This window comes from Seriola lalandi, unplaced genomic scaffold (genome assembly GCF_002814215.2).
Source record: "Seriola lalandi dorsalis isolate HSWRI2012SDOR001 ecotype SW California unplaced genomic scaffold, Sedor1 jcf7180002054908, whole genome shotgun sequence".
Taxonomy (NCBI): Eukaryota; Metazoa; Chordata; class Actinopteri; order Carangiformes; family Carangidae; genus Seriola; species Seriola lalandi.
Window position 1 is genome coordinate 282,878 of NW_019525460.1, and position 24,573 is coordinate 307,450.

The window sequence follows — 24,573 nt, forward strand, 5'->3', positions numbered from 1 at the left end:
ATGTCATTGTTTATTGATTGTTTCCTGTCAGTGAGGGATGATGGGAAGTTTCGGTTTGTTTTTGCTATGACTTTTGCCCCCCTCTCCCCTTCCCCTCCACCTTTCTTTCTCTTCCCCCCACCCCCCTTCCTCCATTTGAAATTTGCAAGCTGTAGCACCAGCTTAACCAAAAAGGATTAAGTCCCATACCCAACTGAGAACACAGATAATGCTCAGTAATTGGTAAAAAATGAAGATGAATGGGACAGCTAGATAAGGACCAATTAGCTGCTGGGAGTGTACAGCTGTGGTCTCCTCACAGAGCGCTCTCAGGGGCCAAGGCCCCCTCATTCTCTCTCACGCGAGCATGCACACACACACACTCACGTACGCACACTCACACACATGCAAACATGCAAGCGTGAGGGTGGGGCTCGCAGAAATTAGCCTGATGACCCTGGGAAGAGAGAGAATGATGCTTCCTCATCATCTCACCCAGAACCTCTTCCTCTCAACTCTCAGTCAGGCAACACTCCAGGTACCTGTCACCACCCGTCCAGCCTCAGCCTAGCATGTGGCTCCCCCACTCCCTGTTGGGCGCAGGCAGCCTGGACTGAAGCCACAGATGCGAGACAAAGGGCTTTCAGGTTTTTGAAGTAATGCTGCAGAATGTAACTGTTTACACAGCTCAGTTATTAGGACATAGTTAAAATGTACAGCTAACGTCCGACAGTTAGTGTTAGTGTGCGTCTTCTTTTTCCTGTGGCGCTGTCTGTCGGCGAGTTGTTTGGTTGGCATGTCATGGCATCATCTGGCCGATGACAATGGAATTCCCATATCTAATTACAAACAAGATTTCAGCTCCATTAGAGTTGTGTGGTGAGGAGTCAGATGAGTGGCAGGGCAGCACCCAGTGGCCAAAGAGAGACAGAGGGTGAAACACAGGGAAGTAAGTGAGACAGAGAAGAAAGGAGACAGAGAAAAGAGGACAGGGGTGAACGCTGCCCTATCCTTTCTTCCCACTGTTTTTCTAACGGTTTTTTCTAAGAAACACTTTATTTTCCTTCTGCAGCTGAAAAAAAAGCAATTCCTTCTCTTGAAATTGGCAGGTGTTTGTTAGTGGGCAGCTGACAATATTTTCTCTCCCAGTAATGAAGGTTGTGGCTGGGGTCAGTGCACTGGGAGGGAATGGCGGGCTGTTTATCCCCCTCAAGGCCCCGCGCCACACGTGTTTTGCTTGGTTTGTGATCTGTAATTGTGGCATTTCCTGAGAGGCGCAGGAACAATCCACATTGTGCTTTGAGAGGGCCCTGTCTACCCAACTAAGGAGTGTAAGAAAAAAAAAAAAAAAATCAAAGAATGACGCCCCCACACACCACTCATTCGGTCTCCATACATTTTTATGTCATTATATGTTCATCTTTTCATCTGTCTCTCTCTCTCCATATACTCCTACCAAAAATACCTGTTTCCCTTCTCTCCCCTCACTCAGGATGTTTGGTTATTTTGGCTGAGAGTTGAACTGGCTGTTTTTTCCCTTATAATTAATAACATTGATGCAAACAGGAAGGTCTAATTGTGATGAATATTTAATGCGAGGCAGAAACATTAGCCTGTTCAGTTTACATCAACACAAAGACAGCGACGGGCAATCCAACTCTACAAACAGAACAGAGTGTCCTTCACTGGCTGTCTCTGCGGTGCTTTGCTTTAAGCACTTCACAATACAAGATATGCTTCTGACAAACACTGAGATGAGGCACCTGTATTTTAACCTGAGGAGGGTTTTTATTTTTTATTTTCAATGGGTTTATGTAGTAGGTCTCTCTCTGATTAAATGGATCTACGTCCTTAGTGGTATTATGAGAGGCACGCTCATTTTCATATCAATTCCTATCATGGTTGGTAACATCATTTGTGTAAGTAAACACATCCGCTTGTGTGAGTCCTAGTTTAAGCTGGGTGATTATAAAAACTCCAGTCCATTTCCTGAGAGCAGCTGTGGTCTGAGTCTGTTAAAAAACAGCATGAAGTCATACCCTCAGTCAGTGCTATGAGCCACAGCCAGTCCAGTCCCAACAAAGCTACAGCCAAATACAGTTCTCCTCCTGCCCACTCCACGCTATATCAGTCAAGTGATTTATAAGTTTAGATTGCTATTGGATAATAGGCTTGAGAGCTGGACATATTAGGCATTCGGAGTCCAAAATAGTTTGTGAAAACAGGCCAGAGTGAGACACTTTTGGAATGTTAAATAACCTTGTAATCATGCTTTCTTTTAAGTCGGTCTTCATATTTTTGCGAAATTACAAAATGCTTCCATTAAAAATAAACATGTGAGTGTAAGCCTGGGGCTAGATGAAGAAGACAGCACACTGCTAGCTGTGTTTCATGGCCCTGCAGTGCAGAGCGGGCCATATTTCTCCAGCGTATTATCAGGATGACTCCTGGTGGCCACCCTGTCACAGGAGAGTGCTTGATATAAACAAGAGATTGCTGCGACACCCAGTAATCAATATTAGGATGGTTTCAGTACCAAACATCATTTGTCTCTGCAACCATTCCTTTGACCAAACGAAGCATTAATTCAAATCATAAATCTGAGCTGATTTAAATCCGAGGAGAGTGAGGGAGAGAGAGAGGCCCCTGTCTGACTGCCTGCCCCTAATGATTTATTTTCTACATTTCTGCGAGCGAGAGATTTGTCCATACTCACTGACAGGTCACCTTCAAACGCCAGTGGCAGACTGTTCATCACCATGCAGACGAGCATCTCATCGCTGCGAGTAAATATTAAAGGAAAAGAATCCAATTGATTGTGGATGGGGCCGAGAGGCGTCACTGCCATATATTTCACTCAGAGAGCTAATGCTGTGGCCCATGCACCCACACCTAGAGCTGCTACCCCTTGCCAGAATTATGATTCTACCGGGAGCCTGTGTGGCTGGCTGTGGGCTCAAGGTTACAATTTAAATTGTAAAAAGATAAAACAGTTTCTTATTAGCTCCATTGCCATAGCCTTGCAGTTGGTACTCACATTTATCTTTATTTCCGTGACCTCGTATGCTCGTATTCTCTTTTTTACACACTCCATTCTCTCAGAGTGATGACCTCACACTTTATGCATTTTGCATTGTTAAATCTGCTTAGAAACACATCCTGTTTTCATCCCGCACGCCATAAGCTCCATGGTGTCAAGTATTACTGTTGAAATGTATTCAGGAGTCGAGCCATTTATTACTGTAAATGAATCAAAACCTCCATTTAGCAACCAAAGCTACAGGGATTACATTTGGTCTATAATTTGGAATGGGCTCATGAATCCGCACTAACATACATTATCTTTCTCTTTAATACACTAAGTGGTTCTGTGTGATATTACGAAAATCCTTCTGCATTTTAGGGCTAATAATTAATTGAAATGGCACATAGTGAAAAAAACCAGTGCTCTCACAGCAATTCAATTAGACCTTGTTAAAAGCTGATAGCTTTGGGAAACAGTTCACAGTTTCACTTAGCTATTAAGAACGTTTTTTTTTTCCTTCTAAAACAAAAGTGTAACACTTCAAGAGAAAACAAGACTTACCTTACCAGAGTTAATATTCACACTGCATATAAAGTGAACAAAAACAATATTTCACTATTTTTTAAACAAAAAAGCATTTAGGACGAGCTATATGTACATATACACATACATGTGTATATGTTTTAGTCTTTGGTCATGTAGGCGAAAGCTGCACACATTCACTCTCAGCAAACCTGCAAAAGGTGATGTTATTCTACCTTTAGGGAGTGCTACAGAAACTTGAAACTTACAAAAAATGTTACGGCCATTACTCAGTGGCCCTAAGTCTGACTCACTGGAAATTCAGTCTTCCTAAAACCTCTAATTTTGTTCTAAAATCTGCATTATTTGTCAGTCTTTATTTGTATTTTGATGCAGATATGGGTCAACATGCAAATTCAAAGTTCCTCATTTAATATCTGTGCAAGCCCACAAAAAAAAAAAAAAATTTAATGATAGTTTCATTTTGTTATAATTGGTTGTGTTTCTTGTAGGCACGGTCTATTGGACGTAAACTGCCAAAACTCTCCAACGCATGGACTGCAGCTGAAATCAAATTTAGTCGACGAGTGCACGCACTCACTGCTAGCTACAACTTGATGGTATTCTGCCCGTAGGTGGTGCAAATGAAACTTTCAATTTTAATGGTCGTAATTCAAAAGTCACGAGATTCACTTGAAATTAATTCTTCTGCAAAATAATTTTAAATAAAGGTTTGGGATGTTTTTGAAAAATCATGACTGTCATGAACAAATCTGCATTTGTCTATATTCAGTATTATACACATTCTGATGCAGATGCAGAGTGAGATGCAAATTATACTGTCAGTGTTTAAACATTTCTCTGTCCATCTATTATTAAAATATAAGATGTGTGTGTTTGTCTCTTTGTCTCTGTCTCTACAGGCACAAACAATAGTTTGCAGCAAGCATTTATGAGAGTATGGGTGTGTTTGTGACAGTGTGTGTGTGTGTGTGTGTGTGTGTGTGTGTGCGTGCGTGAAGGGCATCCTCACCAACGCTAGAACTGAGGTCTCCATTCTCTCCGTCGGCCCCATGGTGGTTGGCGTTGCCGTGGTAGCTGCTCATCGCCTCCAGCTTGATCTTCTTGACCTTCATGGCCTCTGCGATGGCTGCGTTGGCAGCTGCTGCCGCCGCTGCTGTCAGGCCTGGAGAGAGGAGGCAGAGGAGACAGAGCGCTTACAGACCGCTACATGTCTGCTGGGGCTGAGCCACTGCACCTGCAAAACCTTTCACAAACCTGCCCTGACGGGAAAAAAAAAAAACAATGAAAGAGGAATTTTGAAATAATAAAACAATGAATAATTTTATACACCATGCGGAATAAGCATCTATGAGATCACGGCTTGGTTTTTCATCTTCTGACAGGGGATATCTTCACAGCAGGTTATCATGCTGATGGGATGGATCCCTGTGTGTGTGGCAGCATATGATTTTTATGAATGTTTCACCAACTCTGGCATTCCTCGCCACTGTATTGATGTATTTCTACCTTGATGGGAATAGATGCAGTCAAGATAACAGTACATGATGCAAGCATTTTGTGTGTACAACTTATAATGCACAACATATGCGTATATATATATAAGGGAGGCATGGTGATACAGGGTGACACCGGAGGGTTCAGGGAGAGAAAAAGTGAAACAGGAAGTGAGACAGGTTCAGCATGTGAACGAGTACAGAGCGAGAACTGTGTCTTAAAAGACCTCTTAGCAAGGGTGTTTCTAATGTATTCATCATATCCGAATCACCCAGAATAATGCCTAACATTGGTATTCAAATTCTTCACAGCTATATACTGTAGTGCTTCATAATAAGAGGGCTCTTCTGAGAGTCAAGGCCAGTCATCACACAGAATGGAAAACTATAAACAATGTACCACGGGTTCAAGTATTTTATTCTTTGATACTTGAAAATGGCTTTGAGTTTATTCAGTACTTAAGAGGGCCATGTATGAAAATTAACTAAGGAATATGATCCATAAAAAAAATAAAATAAATGAAGCAATGTATGAAATTCATCTTCATTTAAAGGACTTTTGAGGTGAGAAAATAATGAGGTGGCAACAAGAGCTCTAAACTTTTATCAAGCGAAAGAAAGGCATAAAAAATAAAAATACATTTAAAAAAAAAAATCACAAAAAAATGAAGACAGATTGTAACATATTTCATTGTGTTTGTTTGAAAGGCATTTTTAAGTTTTTAACTGCCCATAAAATCCTGTCTGAGAGTCAATAACCTATACAAATGTTTGTACAGTTTTATACAATGCAACCATTATAATACATTCTTTAATATGCATATCACTTTCTCATTTTCCATCAATTTCTGACAAAATGTCAAATATTTTTGAGAATTTGAATGGATTCTTCTCAGGCTCAACGCTGCTGTCTTCTTGAGCAGACTAAATGACTATTGACATCACATTTTAAATAATCATTCCCATTTCCACAGCCACCTCTGAATATATACTGCAATAGCATTATTTTACATGCTCGTCCACCTCGATCAAAACTGACTTTATATGATTGATATAGTAAGTCTGCGATTATAGACATACATATGCTTAGCACACTGCAGAGACCATAAAGCGCTGGTTTGTCATTGTGGTACTTCCAGGGTTCTGGTGTATTGAACGTGACTGAAATCTTTATTCATGAGGCTGGTCTCAAACAGCAGGGACAGATAGTGGTAAAGCTCCTCTAGGCCTGGTGTGTCTCAGGAGAGTCCGACGACTCTTCTTGCCAACCCTAGCAACAAAAATCAAAGCTGCATGGCGAGAAAAAGATATGTACCTATTAGCGGAATCACTCATATCCACAATACGGTATATCACCTGCCCTTTCACAGAGGCTGCTTATACTTGATATGCAGGTTTGCCTTACGTTTGATGCAGAACAAGGCAACGTCTGCGTTTATCATCGCTCAGCTGTCACGTCTTCATGATGGGACTCAAGAGCGGCTATTAGCCATGCAGTTGAGGGGAGACACAAGTACAAGGAGAGGAAGAAATCAAACATGTGGCTTTAATAGATACATGCAAGCATGCACGCACACAGAGGCACAGGCGCGCACTGAGAAACACGCACACAAGAACATACCAGCCTGGGCACCCTCTCTCCTCTCATCCCCAGCTGATAGGCAGATGGCGAGAGTCACTCTGAGCCACTGACATGGAGGTGCATATAATTTAAAGCCTTGTTTGCATCTTAAAATACATCAGTACCATATTGACGTACAGTATACATCATGTCAACGAGGGCCCTCTCGTTTGCAATGGGCCCTGGCTGCTGTTCCATATGCATAGGCAGAGCAGGGGGAAAAAAAAAAAAAGAAAAAGCCATTGCCTCATAAGAAGGTGATACTTTTCCACATAATGAATGTGGCCTCTGCCCAGTCTGAAGGTCAGCCTTCATTTGTGTATAATGGGCAAGAGTCAACTGTTTTCCAAATGAGACGTATGCAGAACAGACTGCCGAGTAAATATTGAAATCACCTCTGGGCTGTTTGTGTGATAAATTCCCCCCACAAATCAGGTGCCGCTCAAAGGAGTGCCGCAGTGGTGCTCTCTGATGCTCTCTAACTTTGGCTGTTAGAACACTGTTGTTTATTGCACTGCGGCCTGTGTGTCCTCAACATTTCTTTTTTTTCGTTTGTAAACTGGACTGAGCTGTAAAAAAAAAAAAAAAAAAATTAAACAAAAGAAAAAAGTAAATTAATCCTTGCAGAAGAAAGCAATAGATTTTAATCAAATGTTGAGGTAAGAAGTGGATTTGTATTACAGTGAAATGATCACTTTTCCATTTTTCATTTATCATTCTGCTGCAACCTCCACCCTTGTGTTTGACTAAGTGACAAACTACATAAATCGAAATCTTTGTTCTGATAATTGTTTCATTTCAACAGATCAATTGTCATATCCACATAACAAACACCTCAATACAGTGGATGTTATGAGGTAGCCTGGGAGATGCTGGCGCCCAGCAACAAGTCTATTAAGCCACTAGAAGTCTAAACGTCAACAAGACCAATCCCACTCAGCGCTAATCTGCATTCATTACTATGCAAACAAAACAATCCAGCCTCATATATTCTTTCAAAGTCACCTTTAGATTCAGACACTTTCTCTCATATAGACACACGGTCAGAATCCTCCTGAGCACAAAACAAACAGCGCATCACGGCCGCATGTAGAGAGCCACACCAGTCGGTGAACAGAAAAAGGGAACATTTCAACAAATAGAGAATAGCATGGCACTGTCACATGGGGAGCACAAAACAGCAAATAACAGAGACAAGGTCTGATGGTAGCCCTTGGAGCAGCTGTCATATTAAATAATAATGAAGGATCTATTAATATGCAAAGGAAGCAGCAGCCGACTGGCTTAACGCTGTCATGCCTCTGCATATTGTCAGGATCTTCATCATTAATTAACATGCTAGCTGCCCCATACCTGCGCCAGTGTCAGAACATTCTTACAACAAACACCCCAATGCCTGTGCCCTCCGCAACTAACTCGTATAATTAAATTAAAATCAGATTAACTTCACATCAGTACACAAAAGACTGACTTTTATGACTTTCTCTAGCGGTGATAAAAAAAAGAAAAGCAAGAAAAATAACCAGAGCTTATCTGTTGTGTTTCTGTTCTGTTCTCTGTTTGGGACTGCACCATGGGCAACGAATGAAAACACACTTTATTTATCAGGCAAGCAGGATAAGTAGAGAAGAGACACTCCATGTCAATGAGTATGGCCGCCTAATTTAATGCATGGACTGGTGGCAGCACAGCAATGACAAACTGGGGTTGGGAACAACGCGACTCTTAGGTACGCTGCACCACTTGAACTGTGCTATCCACATCATGACAAATTTAGTATCAATTACAGAGCGCGCTAACCTTATGACAAGCAGCGAACTGATAGAGGAGGGGTAAAGGCACAAAGAACTGACACTAAATTACCTGGTGCATACTGGATCTATTTTAAAGCAGCTTGAAGTGGCACCAGATTAGATGATCCACTCTAGAAGCTGACATGCTAATTGTACATCAAAAGAACATAAATATTACAATATGTCTCCACCTACAATACTTGTAGGAAGAACGGGCTCTCAGAGGCACTGGTATCTTACACGCAGTCTTGTACAGTAAGGCAGAGGCGTCTAGCATTAGAAAATATTGTTTTTATCGGTAAAGTACAGGATGCACCCCGGTAAGATGTAGGTGACATTCATTTCTCTAATGGTAAATGCAGTACTCTTGCGTTATTCAAAAGGTTGAAGCCATATCCAGGACATAAATGAATTATATTGAAGCTGCTGCTTAAGTAGTGGCCAGAGTGTGAGTGGAGGCCCTCTCCACTTTAAAGGAGATGTCATCTCAGTGTGGTGTCAGTCCACAGCAAATAATCCGATTTGAGGGCCAATCTGCCTGTAATGCATCAGCAACTGGAAAGGCTCCAGAGCAAACCCCACACCCCCACAACCCACCCCTTCCCCCCACCCCCCTCGGGCATGATACTTGCATGCACGCATTCAAGACACTCACACATACACACGTGTGCTTTCACACACATATGGGGGTATTTCCTTAAATGGAAACCTAAGCATATTAAGATGTACTTTTCTAAATGGAACTGGTGTCAAGGGCAAAGATACATATGTTAACAATGTGTTTCACATAGGCTTCTCTGGTCCTGTTAGGAGTGTGAAGAAGACATCTTTCCACTGTGTTGAATATGGTCATTGATTTTAATCTAATGTGATTTGAGTCTATGTCTAATCTCCATGTCTAATAACTAAAAACACTAAAAAAAAACATTTGATGGATCATGGTTTGCATGATGAAATTACAGCAAACACAATTCCTTAAAACAGGGTGAAGTGGAAAAGGATGCATTGGTTCTGTCAGCTCCTTGTCCCATACGAGGCTAGAAGATTAGATAATTGATTTTTCTTTTTACTTTTGCCAAATTTGAGCGTGAGGCAACCACTCCTGAGTCAAAAGGGGCTGAGGGAGAAGTACCTGCATCACAGATTTACACATGCAACACCGGGAGAGAATTGACATTCTACTGTGAACAAAACATTTCATGGAGTATTTGGCTCTTTCTCTGCAGCCCAAATTAAACTGTGCTATGGCTTTTTTTTTTTTGCTTTTTTTTTGGCGTCTTGGAGTATTGGTGAAGCCGTCGGCCCATATTCCGTCTGTGTGTGCAGGCGCTAACTCATCTGAAAAATGAACTAATCTGACATGACATGATAGTGTAACTATTTAAGACAGTTTCTCAATGTTGCTTTTTTATCATCAATCAGTACATTTCGACATGACAGGGAGATCAATTAGTCGCCTACTTAGATGCTAACTTCTGTGTGGTCAATTATACTTCATTATTAATCTGTCAGAATCTGTAACTTCCTTGACGTTTAATGCTTAATACCATCATCAAAACAATAAATGGTTTAATTATAACACAGAAATTGATGGAAAAGTTCTGTCTCGCCACAGTTAGGAAGCTTAAGGCAGTTATGAGAAGACCAGAAAACCTCAATTACTTTATCTCTGCCCCTTGAATACCCTGACTAAATGTCAAGATCATAGAGTCCCGCTGGGCTTAAAAGGGGATGATATCAAAAGGCTTTTCTGTTGCTTTATGTTCCACTAAATAACACGGGTCTTTCTCAACTTTGTCCTCCTCTGTGTTCACTTCGGCCTTTAAGTTCGCATTCTATACTACAGCGCAGATAGCCACTGACCTCACCCTATTCCCAGAGTTCAAAGCACTAGCCTGTGAGCCTCCATTGTGCTGAATCACAAGGATGGCCCAATCTGTGTGCAATACTGAATTTCAAACACCTCCCAGACGCTGCTTTGCTGAAGAAAAATTAAAAAAAACAGCTGGAGACTGTGAGTTAAGATAATTTCTAGTGTGTTAAAATTGCTATACACCAAAGATCACAATGGAAAACTACCTCTTTGTAAAGAACTACAGTTAACAGTTGGTAAAATACAATGTGTACTGTATGCTGGGTGAGCATTCAAAGAGCTCCTTTCGACAGTACAATATCATTAAATACATATCAAAAAGGAGAGCAAAATATGCAAATCAGAGCACTTACAGCCACCAACATCAAAGCAGTCACAATGAAGCCAGCCACAAATAGAACAAAAGCATTAGTTGCAATAAGACTTGGCCCAGGGGTAAGTTAGGGCACAAATGGTTGTTGTTGATTCTTGTGGCGATAAGCTTGCTTTAGCATCACTAGTGCCTATGTACATATACCAGTGGAGTGGATTTAATCGCACTAATTAGAATGCACTCAAGGCAAAATGCAACATCTACTGGAATAATCTGAGAGAAAAGATCTCCACTCCAATTTATTCTCCCCCTTTTGGTTTCCGGGGGTTGAGCAGAGGATCTGTTTTTGGTAAACGAGTGAGCGGCTGGTGTCTGGTGGTTGGGTGCATGTGTCACTTTGGACTGGTTGCCATTTCGAGGACAAGCTGCAGGGAGGCCACTCGTAGGGAGGTTTTGTGTGTGTGTGTGTCGTTGTGTGTATGAGTATGTGTGTGACAGATAGAAAGAGGGAGATAGAAGAGACCCAGACAGAGCAAATCAGAGCCTTAGCAACAGCGACGGAGCGCCACAGACTAAGACCAAACCATACCTGTGGGTGGGATCATGCCAGGGGACATGAGGCCAGGGACTGAGTGGGGCATGATGTGGGGGTTCTCTGGCGATGTCACACTCTGGGTCCTCTTCGGAGGCCGGCCGGGTCTGGAGCTAAAACACCGGGGCAGAGAAGGAGGAGAACGCGGGTGAGAGACATGGAGGAGACTGGCAGAGGGAGGAGGGGGTTGTGTGGGTGGTGATGGTGGCAGGGGGGGAGGGGGCGGGGGGGTGTTAACATTTGGAGCACTCCAGAATGCAATTCCATTCCAAAGAGCTAACATGTACTGTAAATAAATTTCTTTTCAAGGACAGTTGCTTTCTGCAGCTCAACATAATAGACTTCCATAACTAATTAGATTACACGGTGAATTCATTTCCTTTATTGAAGATCAACCACTTTTTGATGCATAATTCATAACCCGTACCTCGTTACCTGTTCCTCCGTATTAATATCCCCACACTATTTGAATTGCCTCGTTTGCATATGCTAAAATCCAGTGCGCGGCCCTCGGCCTGGAAATTACATGTTAACTTGTTATAATTATTGCAGTCAGGCCACTATTGATTTATGAGACTTTTAAAAACCAAATATGTGTAGTTCTGGTAATGAATGATATTTTAAGGTTCTTCAGGAAATTAAAAGGCAATGGCTGCCTTAGGAAATGTTCTGCTTGCTTGATTTAATGCGTGCCTTAGCTGGAAGGTGGTGTGACAGAGTGATTCAGACCTGTTGGACGGTTCTGATGGGGGAGTTTTATTACACCAAACGAGGGGCACAGATCCAGCCATGATAAATGACTGTGCCACCTTACTGTGGAGGAGAAAAGGCCTCCAAAGCAGATACACCCCTGACTTTCCACACATCTTACTCATTCACTTATTAATACAGCTTGGAGTTGCAATCAATACCTACTTTGCTGGCTTATAGTTACAAAGAAAAGCCTACAGGGGTGAAAAAAAATGCAATGCGCATATAATGAGGGGGCCAAGATTCTATAGACGTATATTCTTTATGAACAAGGAGCTGGATGTCTCGTCTGAAGATGAATTATGGTGACTTGACACAGGTGACATATTGGCTTCATACATTATTTCACATACAATAGTCCATTTCGAGCTTAACCAGGATACTAAGTTCTCTCCAATATGAACTGCGCTTAATCCATCTTTAAAACACCGAAGGGTTTCCGTAGTCTGCTTGAACTATGGGAGGAAACCTGAACAAACATGGCGTTTGACGTTTTACATAAAAAGGACAGAGCCAGAAATCAAACCGGGGAGATATTTGTTGAGCCGATGCATTCAGGTTACATATTGATCTGTTAAATGGGTGTGCTAACATTATTATATGATAATGTTGCTGTGAAGTTTGCTGTAAGGTGTGATTTATTTATTGTCTTTAATCCCGGGCAAAGTCTCTCCTTACCCACATCGATATTAGTAATGATTATGCTTTTGTCATGAAACTGTAATCATGAAAGGGAATTTAATCTCTTTATTTCCACTGATGACACTGACTGTGTTGTTTGCTCTCACTGTATGTAGGTTTAATGTGGCAAATGTTTTTTTCTAACATGATCGCTGACTCGGGGTCAGTTTACAAGCTGTTTGCATCCAACAAACATTTACCGTTAAATTAGCAAATGCTGCCAAATGATGAGCTCTTCTGACTTTTTCAAACAATGATGACTCCTTCTGGACTTTATGGACCAGTACAGTATATGAGGCCGCTTGTGTTACAGTAAGTTTCACTACATTTCCCAAAGGCAGTATCTACAGGGTGATGCAGTGTTTTAGTTCAGATAACCGCGCCGCCTTAGTAGTTGAATTTATTCAGCCGTGTCTTGTGAGGTTTATTTACCTCAGTCCTGCTAATAGAGTGCACTCGCTCTATCTGTCTGAATGTGCTGACTCTCTCATATACCAGCTCTGGAGGTTTTAGGACTAAAAGCAGACCTTCACTCAACTGTGTCCCTTTGGAAGGGAAAACACACAAGTGATAGAAAGAAGCAGGGAGAGGGAGAGCGAATGACAGAAAGTAAGAGGAGGGCAGTGCGAGTGAGAGGAAGAGAGAGAGAGGAGCAGAAAGAGAAATGAGTGCCCGCTCAACCCACCAACGTCTGGAAATGTAATTCCTATTTCTATAGAAGCACCTCTTTGATCTTATGAGAGGGAGAGATCGCAGACAGTTTTGCTGTCATCACTTTCACTTGTACTCTGGCTGAATTATTTATGAAAGACCTCAATAGAGGATATGTGATGGGTAAAAGGCTTTTTTACCAACAATACTAAAAGCAAAAAGGACCTCAAATGGACAAAAAAATGTCACATCAACCTTAGATCATGTCAAAGGATGTGAACCCCAGTACAAAGACCCAGTTAAGTAAAGGTAAAGTTTAGATAGGCTGCAAGAGAATCTGTCCGTGTGTTTAAAGGGATCACATTTCAGCTACTCTCTGCACACATATAACGCTGGCTAGCCATGAAAGCAATACACCAACTGAAAAGAGCTTTGAACTGAGGGACCTCCAAGCAACAGGAAAGCCTCTCAGAAATTAATGTTATTTTTTCCTTTCCTCAAGACTGAGTGGGTGTCTAAATTTACAGAAATGGCTTTACCATAGAGGGGGTGCACTGATTAATTTCCTCCATTTTTTTTTCAATGCCTTGCGATTCGTGTAGTTTGGCATAATGTCCCTAAACAATACGTAATTTAGTTCCTTGAAACGCCACAGCTGAGGCACGATGCTAACATCCAAACACATCCGCAATGGTCAGAGCCATCCAGGCTAGTAAGCTGGGTCCAGAGAGGAACTCAACCTGGCCTCAAACAAAAGAGCCAGGCTATTTATCAAGCAGCAGATGCTGATTCCCTAAATAGCCTGGCACAGAAACTGCTCCAAACTAGGCCATTATTGCAGGAAAAAGATAGCACAACTGGATTTATGGTTGGAATTCTGGTACTTTTCATTTCTTATCCGCTGTTTATTTTTTCAGAATTTTCTCACCTTACTTTCATTTTCTCACCTCCGCTTTAAAATGTTTCAGAAAATAAGAAGCTGAGGGTTTTAAATCAGACTTATTTGGACAATATTATTTCTGTATTGGAGGTCAATCATGAAAGAATCTTGTTTCCTGCTTTATTTATATTTATACTAAAAGATATTCGGGCCCGTGATATCTCTGGCTTCAATTAAGGAAACAAAATAGGCCCCACCAGCTTTGGGCTGGGGCCACAAATATGTTACACATCTATTCTCTCTTTCTTGTTTTGCTGCCATGGTGAAAAGAAAATAGTGGTGAACTTTCCCTGAACCAGACTTCCTTTAATGGCCCGGCCGTGTGTTGACCCAGCAGAGTCGGCTGGAACCTGATACTATCCAACACACTACGCTGCACAGGCAATCAGATTACATGGGGCCCAACAATACACTCCACACGAGTCCAATTTCAGAGCTACAATGCAATAAAAGCACAATAATTAAATTCGCGTTCTCACCCCGTTTTACAGGAAGCCAACACAAGGTGATAGGTATAATAAGAGGTATAATATCGCATGAGATCAGGACGGTTTTAGATCTCGCTGCAGAATTCTGACATCTCACTATCAGACTCTTTTCTGTCGACGGAAGCAGTGACTGAGATCTTATTACCCAGAACGACGTTAATGCAGTGATTATGATCTGTTATAAATCAATTGAAACCACAAATGTAATGTTTAGCCCAAGTGAGCACACTCCCTTAGTGGATTTAGTTACACACAAAAAAAAAAAAGAAAAAAAAAAAGAAATCATCTGCTCCTCCCATCTTTGGATATCTTTAGGAATTCAACCTGATTATGTCAATAGTGACTCCAGTTTGCAGAGAAAGAGCATAATATTATTTCCTGCTGGTTATGATTGAGCCATTAACCTTTTATCTCAGGCTTTTGTTTGACGTTTCTAAAAGGTAAGGATGAAGATATTTATTCCATTTCCGCCCAGTCGGCCAAAACAAGCGAGTGAATCATTCCGTCTGGGGCTTGTGTAAACAAAAGGCCTCTCCAGGTCTCTGCCAATCAGGCCTTATAAAATATTAACCCAATGTCATTGCCCTTTTAAAATCTCTCACCTAGAATTCCCTAATTGTTCCTTTTCTTTATCTCTCCAGTGCAGAGAGTAAATAAATTAACAAAATAGCTTTTATCGCCCTGAGTAACCTTTTAACTGAAGGATTATCTGGGGTTTATTTTTCATTTCTCTCACAGCGATAGCAGAGCATGCCCCATTGATTGGTTTGCTGGGGTGGTGACCAGCCATGAAAACAAGGTCTTATTGATAAAACAAAGCAGCTCCTTACCTTTTAAGTGCCAGGTCAGACAGAAATTCAGAGGCCTCAGACCATAGGGGGCTTGAATATGCTGAGTTTATAGTTTTCTTTTTATTTGGTATAATCAAACTGTTTAACAATATGCGCACAAATCCCCTGAGAGGTTAACTATGTCTGTTGAAAGACAGGGGTAACATGGCTGGAATGTATTCCTACCAATTTAAAATCCCCACAGATAAGATAACAGCATTGCTTGAGTAGAAAAGATGAAATGTTTAACTTTCCTGAAAATTCTAGAGATTAGTTATTTTAGAAGCAAACTCTTCGGTTTGTTTTCGTCGTTAGAAAGTTAAAATAAAAAAAGCTGCCTTACAGCAATAAAAAGGAGACTGACGTGCAAGTATTGGCATAAAAATGAAATTTAAACTGCAGTGTGGAGTGAAAATGAAAGGATACTGATATTCCACCATGGATTTGTGGTGATAACATACATGTATAATTAGTTATCAGCTGATTTGAATGTGATCACAGTTCTCGGGCTCCCTTCATGATCAGCTGCCTTAAATAATGTTAGCAAACACAGAAGCACAGATAACGCCACTTTCCATGCAAACTAACTGATGAGGAACCAAGAACTATTTTATTAGTTATTTAAATGTTTCCTTTTAATCTCTTCTTATTTTCTTTTTTACATTTCACAATGTTAAACATTAAGAAATAAAACTATGTCAATAATCAATTAACCATTCTAAGAATTGCTTAAAGAAAAATGTCTTCTTAAGCTTCTTGAATGTGAAGATTCACTGATTTTCTCTATTTTATGTCACTGACACTGAATATCTTTGAGTTTATCTTTCAGACGTGTCTTTAGGACATTAAGTAAAATCACTGATATTTTTTTGCTTTTTTCATATTTTAAAGACCAAACTATTAATAAATCATTTCAAAAATAATTTTCAGATTAATTCATAATAAAAAGAATCATCAATTGCATGATACATTACATGATAGTAATGTGAAATAATAATCACAAAAAAAACAAAACCACTGAAAATGACATGAATATACGTTGCCTTTGACAAAAAAGATGATTTATATTTCCTGCTGACCTTGACAGTCTATTGGTTGTGATGATCATGATCTCAGAGTCACAGTGTGATACATGGGAATATATCCACTCATCCATCTTTTTCATGCATCCATCTATCCTCACCCTCATCTTGTATCTGTATTTGCATTGAACCTATTCTTGGATTATCTCAATCAGCTTCCCCTTGCACCTGTCAAACACTGCCTCGCACAGGTAGCCACATCGCACTTATCTGATCTAGATAGCTGGATTACAGCGAGTTTGTGAGCGCGAGGAGGGAAAAAAAAAAAAAAAAAAAAAACACACACTTTTATTTATTAGGGGTAGGAACAGCTGCATCCGCCTGCAAACTGTGAACCTTTGTTACGGAACAATATATCACAGATCAAATGGTGTGAAATCAAAGGCGAGAGAGAGTTAGCATCAATCCCACTAAAACCCCTTTTAAAGTGCTGTCTGTGCTCTGATCCCTGTGTGGACTAATATGCGGGGTTGAGATCAGTAGTAGTTGGGAGAGTGGGTGCCTTCCTGGTGTCTGTGTCTGGGCTCAGGCCTGATTAGAACCGCACTGGGTGAGCCAATCGCAGAGTCAGACGGCGCGGAGGAACTTGGAGCAAGTCAAACTCCTTCAACTGCCCTCGAGCCTGTGTCATGAAACCACAGCCAGGCTTCGGGAGAAAACCACCGTTACAGTAGCTCCAAAGAGCTAACTCTTGTAATCACATTCTATTAGAGCTGTTTGAAGCTTCTCAGCTGTGAAATAGAATCTAAAAAAGATCTAAAACACGATAAATTGCTGATTATTCCCATGCATCATTAATGTTAAAAGCTGATTTCATAATTGTATGTCCCATAACTACAGAGTCTTAGATTGTTTAGTATCACATCAACAGCCTCTGATAATGAGTAAGCAGACTTCCTACATCACGGGAACTGATGAGGAAAGCCTAATTGGTTGACTTTTCCATGCCTAATGGATGATTCTCTTAATTAAAAAGATACTGTACCAAATGTTAGAAATCAGATAGCGCTTAAAGTAAATGCAGTTAATCAAATGTATGAGAATGAGCAGTTCCAGGAAAGCCTAAATGAGATTGGTAGATATGATTTTGCTCCAATATTTATTAATTGCGAGTGCCTTTGGTTAGCAAAACAGAACAGGTCTTATCTTAAAACTGTGAGGAAATTTCATCTAACCACTCTCACTGATCTCTCTTTTTCATGAACTGCGATGCATATGAAACAAGTCTTCAAAACAAGGCTTTAAAAACTTACCCAGTCAGGGTGCCTTTGAGGATATTTAATTAAAATCTAATCCTGCATTCATTAAGGCTCACATAAATTAAGCTGTCATTCATAAGATTTATGGATTCTCATTTGCATATTGCATACAATTCATCAATTACTCAAGTATGAAAGGAGCGCATTTCCCTTGGAGCTGCCTGCTAGCCTGCCAACATTTGAAATGAGAGAAAGAGCACGACTGTCAGGCATTCACTGCAAACTTTTCCCCACAATGTCTGTGCACTGATTAATCTCATTTTCTAGGCATCCCTTACAAGATTGTACACAGTCCAGCTGCACTTTTCAATTATTTCTCCTGTCCTCTCAACTAACTTTGAAAGCAGGACGGGCTAAATGTGGACTGGGGGCTACTTTAGTCTTTATGTATATAACATGTCTTTTTGCCAGGGTAATCATAAATTAGAGAGAGGGGCTTTAGTGATCCTAATGGAAGGGAAATGTAGTAATTTTATTGCAAATCCCATCAGGCAAATATTCTGCATGCTATAATAGCATATTTCCTGTCACATTTAGAGAGGAATACATCCAGCAGGCATTCTGACAGAGGGGGGAAAAAGAGCGAGAGAAAGATAGAGGGGGAGGGCAGACGGATGAGAGAGAGAGAGAGAAAGAGAGAGAGAGAGAGTGGCAGAGAGAAAACAAAAGAGAGGGGGAGAATCTTAGTGGTAAACACATAAAAACTCCCTTTTTGGACGTGAGGCTATGGGAAACACAGTATGGAGTAAGTGCTTAAACCAAGCGGAGCATGAACGCATCTAAGATAAAAGGTCAGGCAAAAACAAACAGACCACTCGTGAGGACGAATGGAATTAATTGACTCATTAATATGCATGGCTAATAAAGCTCAAAATCCTAAAACAAAAATCATTGTCAACCATTCCCTTTTAATGGCTCTTATTTTCAGCTTGAGAAGAGCTCGTCTACAGGGTGTATCAATCTTAGGAGGGGTGGAGTTCTTCCACCAAACAGACTTGGGGTAACCTCAGTGTTGTATGCTCATGTCCTCCCCAGCAGACAAAGGCAGAGTTGTTCTGGTGGAGGGATTAATTGAGAATTAATCCCAGTTTCTGGCAGTGGAACAGACCGGCAGTTAGAAGTGAAAGTCATCCTGAAGGGTAGTTAATTGGTTCCCCATAGCAAAAGCTTTGGAGAACAGAAATCAAGCTGCATTTTCATTAATCCTCCCCATTGTTTTGTGAAATTGTTGTGGAGAGTGACTTCAGATAGAGTCAATAGTTAAGGCTTTTAATTTGCTTTTAATTCTGCCAGTGGGGTGACAATTAACAAACCCCAAAGAACAATAGCTGTGAAAATTATGCGTTCGATTGACTCTAAATGACTCTGAAATCATAAACCGATAAGCAATTAATATACTGTACTCTACAAATGGTAAGTACCTCCAACATGCTTGATGCGCTCCATCTCGCTCTGTCTCTCCCTCCATCTCTCCCGCTCTCTCCATATATCACTCTCTCACCACTAAAGCTTTTGAACTTTGGGAATAGCACCACCAGATTGTCGGATGTGATTAATTTCAGGTCTAAATGGACACAACAGACAGAAAGGGTGATGTAATCATAACACGAGGAGACACAGTGACTAACAGCAGAGATGGAGGAGGACGGGAAAGCAGAGAAAAAGAGAGAGAGAGAGAGAGAGGATGAGGGGAGAGAGACAGAGCAGAAGATGTAGACCGAGAGACAGCGACGACTCACAAACACACTCTGAGTTCAAGCTAAACAGGAAGACCATGGTGATTAGCATTAATTGCACTGAGGATTGGAATCCTGTGTGAAACATTAAACAAAAATTATCTACTGTTTATTCACTTTTTTTTCCTGATTTTCTTTTTTTCAATAATTAATGAAAAGTAAATACTTGGAGGAGTCCAAAAATGATCTAGGGAGGAAAAGAAATGTTTACATAATCAGAAAAAATGTTCCCGTCTTCCCTCTCTCTCTCTCTCTCTCTTTGTATACATGGAAAGGTTAGGGCTGGGGCCTGTTTCTCACTGTTTCCCCATCAGAAGTAACAGTGTCTGTTCCCCTGAGTGTCGACTGCTGTGAGAGTGTTTGCATATTTAGATACAAGCAGCCCCTGTTTATGCAGCCCCACTCTCGGCTGCTCAAGTTCACTCCAACGCAAGCCCTGATCAATTTGGCCAGCTGTGCTTTAAATGCTGTTTACAACAATAACATCGCGGCTAACAGAGCAGAGCTTAGCGTGCGAGCACACACACTTCCCAGAGAGAGGAAGAGAGAGAGAGAGAGAGAGAGAAAGAGAGAGAGAGAGAGAGAGAAACAACTTCAGAGGGAGCCCCCAGCCTGCACATTCCCAGACGAGCGTTTGTACTGAGTTAAAGACGAATCAAAGCCCGACTCCTCTGCAAGAGATGGAAGAATTGGATTCCGTCTGTGTATATCTCTGTGATCCTTCCGGAAGAATCTCTGACTGCAAGCAAAGAGAGGAAATAACAAGAACTCAAACTAGAGTCCCACCCTGAAGTGGGCCAAATTGAAGGTGGCACGTACCAGTTACAGGCTTTATTCCCGATGAGTGACTGGCATTGAGCGCAAAATATAATGTCAGGCTCACTAAAATCCCCACATACATGACAAGTGCTTTCGACAGGCCGCCGCACATTTCATAAATAACTCTGTTTGGGTGAGATACTACATTCCTTGAGCCTTCAGATTTCTCTTAAAAGCTTCATAAGAGATAGAGAAAACTCCATTTAAGCCTGGCAGGAGAGCAAATAGGCCTACTCAGCAGATAGCAGTGAAGCTGCTGGTGTCCTCTCGCTTGATGATATAATTCTTAATGTACAGCCTGACTAGACATAAATCTTACCCAAGCATCACCTCACCTGAATTCTTTTCTCTCTCTCTCGCTCACTCTCTCTCTCATGATGAATTGTTTGCTACATCTCAGAGACTAAAACCCTTCAACCTCTTCAAACCCGAGTTTCTAATAACGCGTAGGTGCTGGGGAGAGGTGACAGCATGATGAATATCACAACAGACAGCTCCAATATGGGACAATTTTACCAGATCGATATCTCACTGCAATATCAGAGAAAAGGAGCTGATATTAGTCTACACAGTGTATTACAGATGGGGTACATTTCTTCTCTCTGCACTCCCAGTGAACCTAGGCTATATTTCATCCATGTCGTCAATGGTTTACACACTCACAAACGCTCTGGAAACTAATCATAGCATGGTAGCCACGCCAGATGCATCTGCTTAAAATTATCCATATGTGTGACGCATCCATAGCATTTTGTTCAACACGGCGATGGACTTGCAAATAAACTGTGAATCACATTAGAGGATGTTACAGACCATTATTTCTAGTGAGAACAAATGTTTTGTCACATTCTAATAGAGAGATCTCAGGTCTCATGTGGGCAGATGCAGCTTTTTGGTGGAAAGCTGAGACAAAAAGAGTTTCACACGTTCGCAAAAAAAAAAACAAAAAGACTACAAGACGACAAGATTAGACAAAGAAGTGTAAAAATGTCATCAGCAAAGCAGAACACACGATGTTTGCTGAACATTTCATTAAACTATTCAATATTTAAGCGACAATTTCACATCTAGTATGATACGCATGCAAGTAAAACCATGCAAGAGATATTTTAGAATGGGTTATGAGACATTGTGGACAAAGAATTCTTATTCTAATAGTGTCACTCTTTCTGTCTCACAAAATTTTAAAAGGACTGGTGTAATTCCTGTATGACATTTTTTTTTTTTGATCGTGTCACTACAACATTAGTGCTTATTAAATCTTGGATATGATATAGAGTTTTTTAATCACATGGTACAAGCAAATATTTGTACGTGTGTCTGCAGAGCGGAGCTTTTGTCTCCCCCTTCTGGGAGTGAGAGTAATTACATAAACACCAATGGTAACGCCAATGCGAATCCGTATTCATCCGTACTTTTTTTTTTAGGTTGTAATCCTTCCTCTGAACACAAGTTTTTATCTGTAGCATTAGAAAAATGTCGTAGTTGCTGTAGCCTACTCGGTCTCTGTCGCTGCGGTTGCTCCCCTCTTCAGCTCTGGCTAACCGGTTGCCGGTTAACGTAAAACATATCGCTACCGGTGCACCAGCGCAGGAATGTCACCAGAGTTAACACTTTGGTACAAAGAGATACAAAGAGATTTACCTGCCGCTGATGGGCTTAATCAGCATCGTGTGTACTCGTTTGACGAAGGCTTGAAAGTAACCTACGTTCATTTATATGTAAAAGTCCCACACTCAATCTTTAATTTGGTAAATTACAGTTCAGAGGCTTCATCGCAGTACAAACATTTGTTGAGCCCTAGATGAATAAATCAATCACAAACACTCTCTGACAAATTAACTGACACTGTTCTCTTTGTCAGGCTCCACACTAAACACTGTGGTCAAGTAATGTGTGCCTGAAGAAATAGAATGAGACACCTTTTACTTCCAAGGGAGACAGATGCATATAGGGAGAGAGAGAGAGAGAGAGAGAGAGTGAGAAAGAGAATGACAGAGAGACTCAGGGAGGGAGAGCAGACGTTACTAACGCTTAATATCTTCCCTCTCCAGGGGGCCGGGACTGAGGGCCCCTCTGCTGTCAGCTGCAATAGGACCAGCCTTTTTGTGAGTGCCCAAGGTTCGTTAAGGGCTATTAATGGAACACAGTATCCCTTGTGCAGGAAACTTGTCAGTGTTTCATTAGAGACTGATAAACATATAATACGTAAGTGTCAAACACAGTGTGTGTGCAGTGTCTTCGCAGTGCAATGCGGCGGCAGGAGGGGAAAAGGATTTTGGGATTGCAGTGCAACAGTCATTCCCATGCTCTACACTGACAATATTAATGATTTCATGAACGGGGAGGAGTGCGGGGGACACGTCAAAGCTATGGAGCACGCTGTTGGCATCATACAGGGGAAGTCTATAACTGGGGTGCAGCCTGGCAAACACTGAACTTTATTATAGTCTTGAACAGTGTTCTAAGTAAAGAAAAGTATTCTTGGGTCGATATCTAGCCAAGATAAGACAAGCTGGCATGTCTCTGTTGTTCTCTTCTAGCAGCCTGAGCCCAAAAGTACAAGAAAAAGAAATACATCATATTCAATTAAAGTTCTTTTTTCACCACTACTGAACAAATCAGCCCACAGCTGGGACTCTGGGTCTAGTTCACAAAGTCCTTTTGATCATTATGTGGCAGTAAGAGAGTTTGGAGTCCCATGGAGTATGGGACCAAGCTGATCTTATTATGATAATTGGAATACATCAACTTCAGATAGCACTAATGGAGTGAGATTTCAGTGATCAAGAGCACATATTCAACTGTAGAAGCAAGTCCACTTTTTTAGAAGGAGGCATTATGCAATGCTCTGGTTGTGTTCCCAGTAGGCAGCTACTGAGACCGCCAGCACAACCAAGAGTATGCTTTTAGCTTTGGTGTTGGAAGCGATGCTACACTCTGTGATGTTTAGCGCAGAAGAGAAGTGTTACTGCGGTGAAGTTACATCTATTTCCCCATGAGTGAGTAATTGGTTACCATGACCATTAATCAGTTAATCTTCTCTTTTTACCCCCTCTCTTCAACAAAGAAATATCAGAGGTTCAATAATTAAAAACGTGTCAGGTGAAAGTCCAACGCGCTTCCTCACACTGTATGTTCTCACATTCCCTGCTTTGTTCATCTTATTAACCTCCTCTCCACTCGCCGCGCCTTTAAATGAAATCTTTAGCCCTTTACATGTGAAATTAAAACTGCCCTCCCTTGAGCGCTTTTAATTATTCTTCTTGAGGAGAAACTTCCACTTCCACTTTTGTCAGAGCGGCCTTCTCTCTTCCCAATCGCCCTTTCCTCACTCCCACTCACTGCCCAGGTCTGTCATGCTTCACTCCTCCCTCCAGTCCGCTGCTCCCTTTTTTTTTTCTTTTTCTCTTCTTCTGCGGGTCTGTTTAATTCTCACCTTGCGCTGCCCTTGTCATCAAGCCGTTGAAGCACAAAGCCAGGAGCAAGGGAGTGTTTACTCATTTCCCCACTACATTACCCCTCCTATTAATCACTGCATGGAAACTTCTGGACACTGAAACATCTCTGCAGTCGCGGCCCCAGCTGTCCCCTATGCTAACAGGGCCGACCTTAAATAACTGGCATTCTGAATATTATCTTGTATTATTTTAATGTTGCGAGCGAGTCCACCGTGAAACTTGTGAACCACTTGTTTCAGTAAACTCCCTCAAGCCAAGACTGTCATTATGTTGAAGGGTTCAATATGTCAAATGGTTTAAAATCAGTTTGTTTTCTTTTAAATGTCTCACATAATGCCTTTGTTGAAACCGAACATAATGATGGTCCTTGATAAACACAAAGTTGAAGTAAACATGGGTTGGTTGACATTGAAATTCAGGATATATTATGTGCACGCAGGACGGGCAGAGGTTAGTGTCTCTAATTAATCAAATTTAATTGCATGTAAATTGTATTTTAAATGCAGATGAGGAAAAAATAAAAAGCTGTTTTTTTGAGGAGGAGAACGCACCCTCTTGTTACTCTTCACTTGTTCTATTTGCTGAGATCATAGAGTTGAGAAATTAACAGTTTATAAAAGTAAGCCATGTCTCTAGCTGCT

General features: G+C 41.1%; 1 protein-coding gene across 3 annotated transcripts in view; it reads right to left on the minus strand.

Moving 5' to 3' along the window:
- dachd (dachshund d) overlaps positions 1-24,573 on the minus strand; it is a 90,849-nt gene that overhangs the window by 32,143 nt on the left and 34,133 nt on the right. For all 3 annotated transcript variants that reach the window (XM_023430680.2, XM_023430676.2, XM_023430681.2), the window contains exons 2-3: positions 11,233-11,348; positions 4,560-4,712 (exon numbers count right to left, since the gene is read on the minus strand). In XM_023430680.2, coding sequence (XP_023286448.1) covers positions 4,560-4,712; positions 11,233-11,348 — 269 coding nt within the window. The remainder of the gene's footprint in view (positions 1-4,559; positions 4,713-11,232; positions 11,349-24,573) is intronic.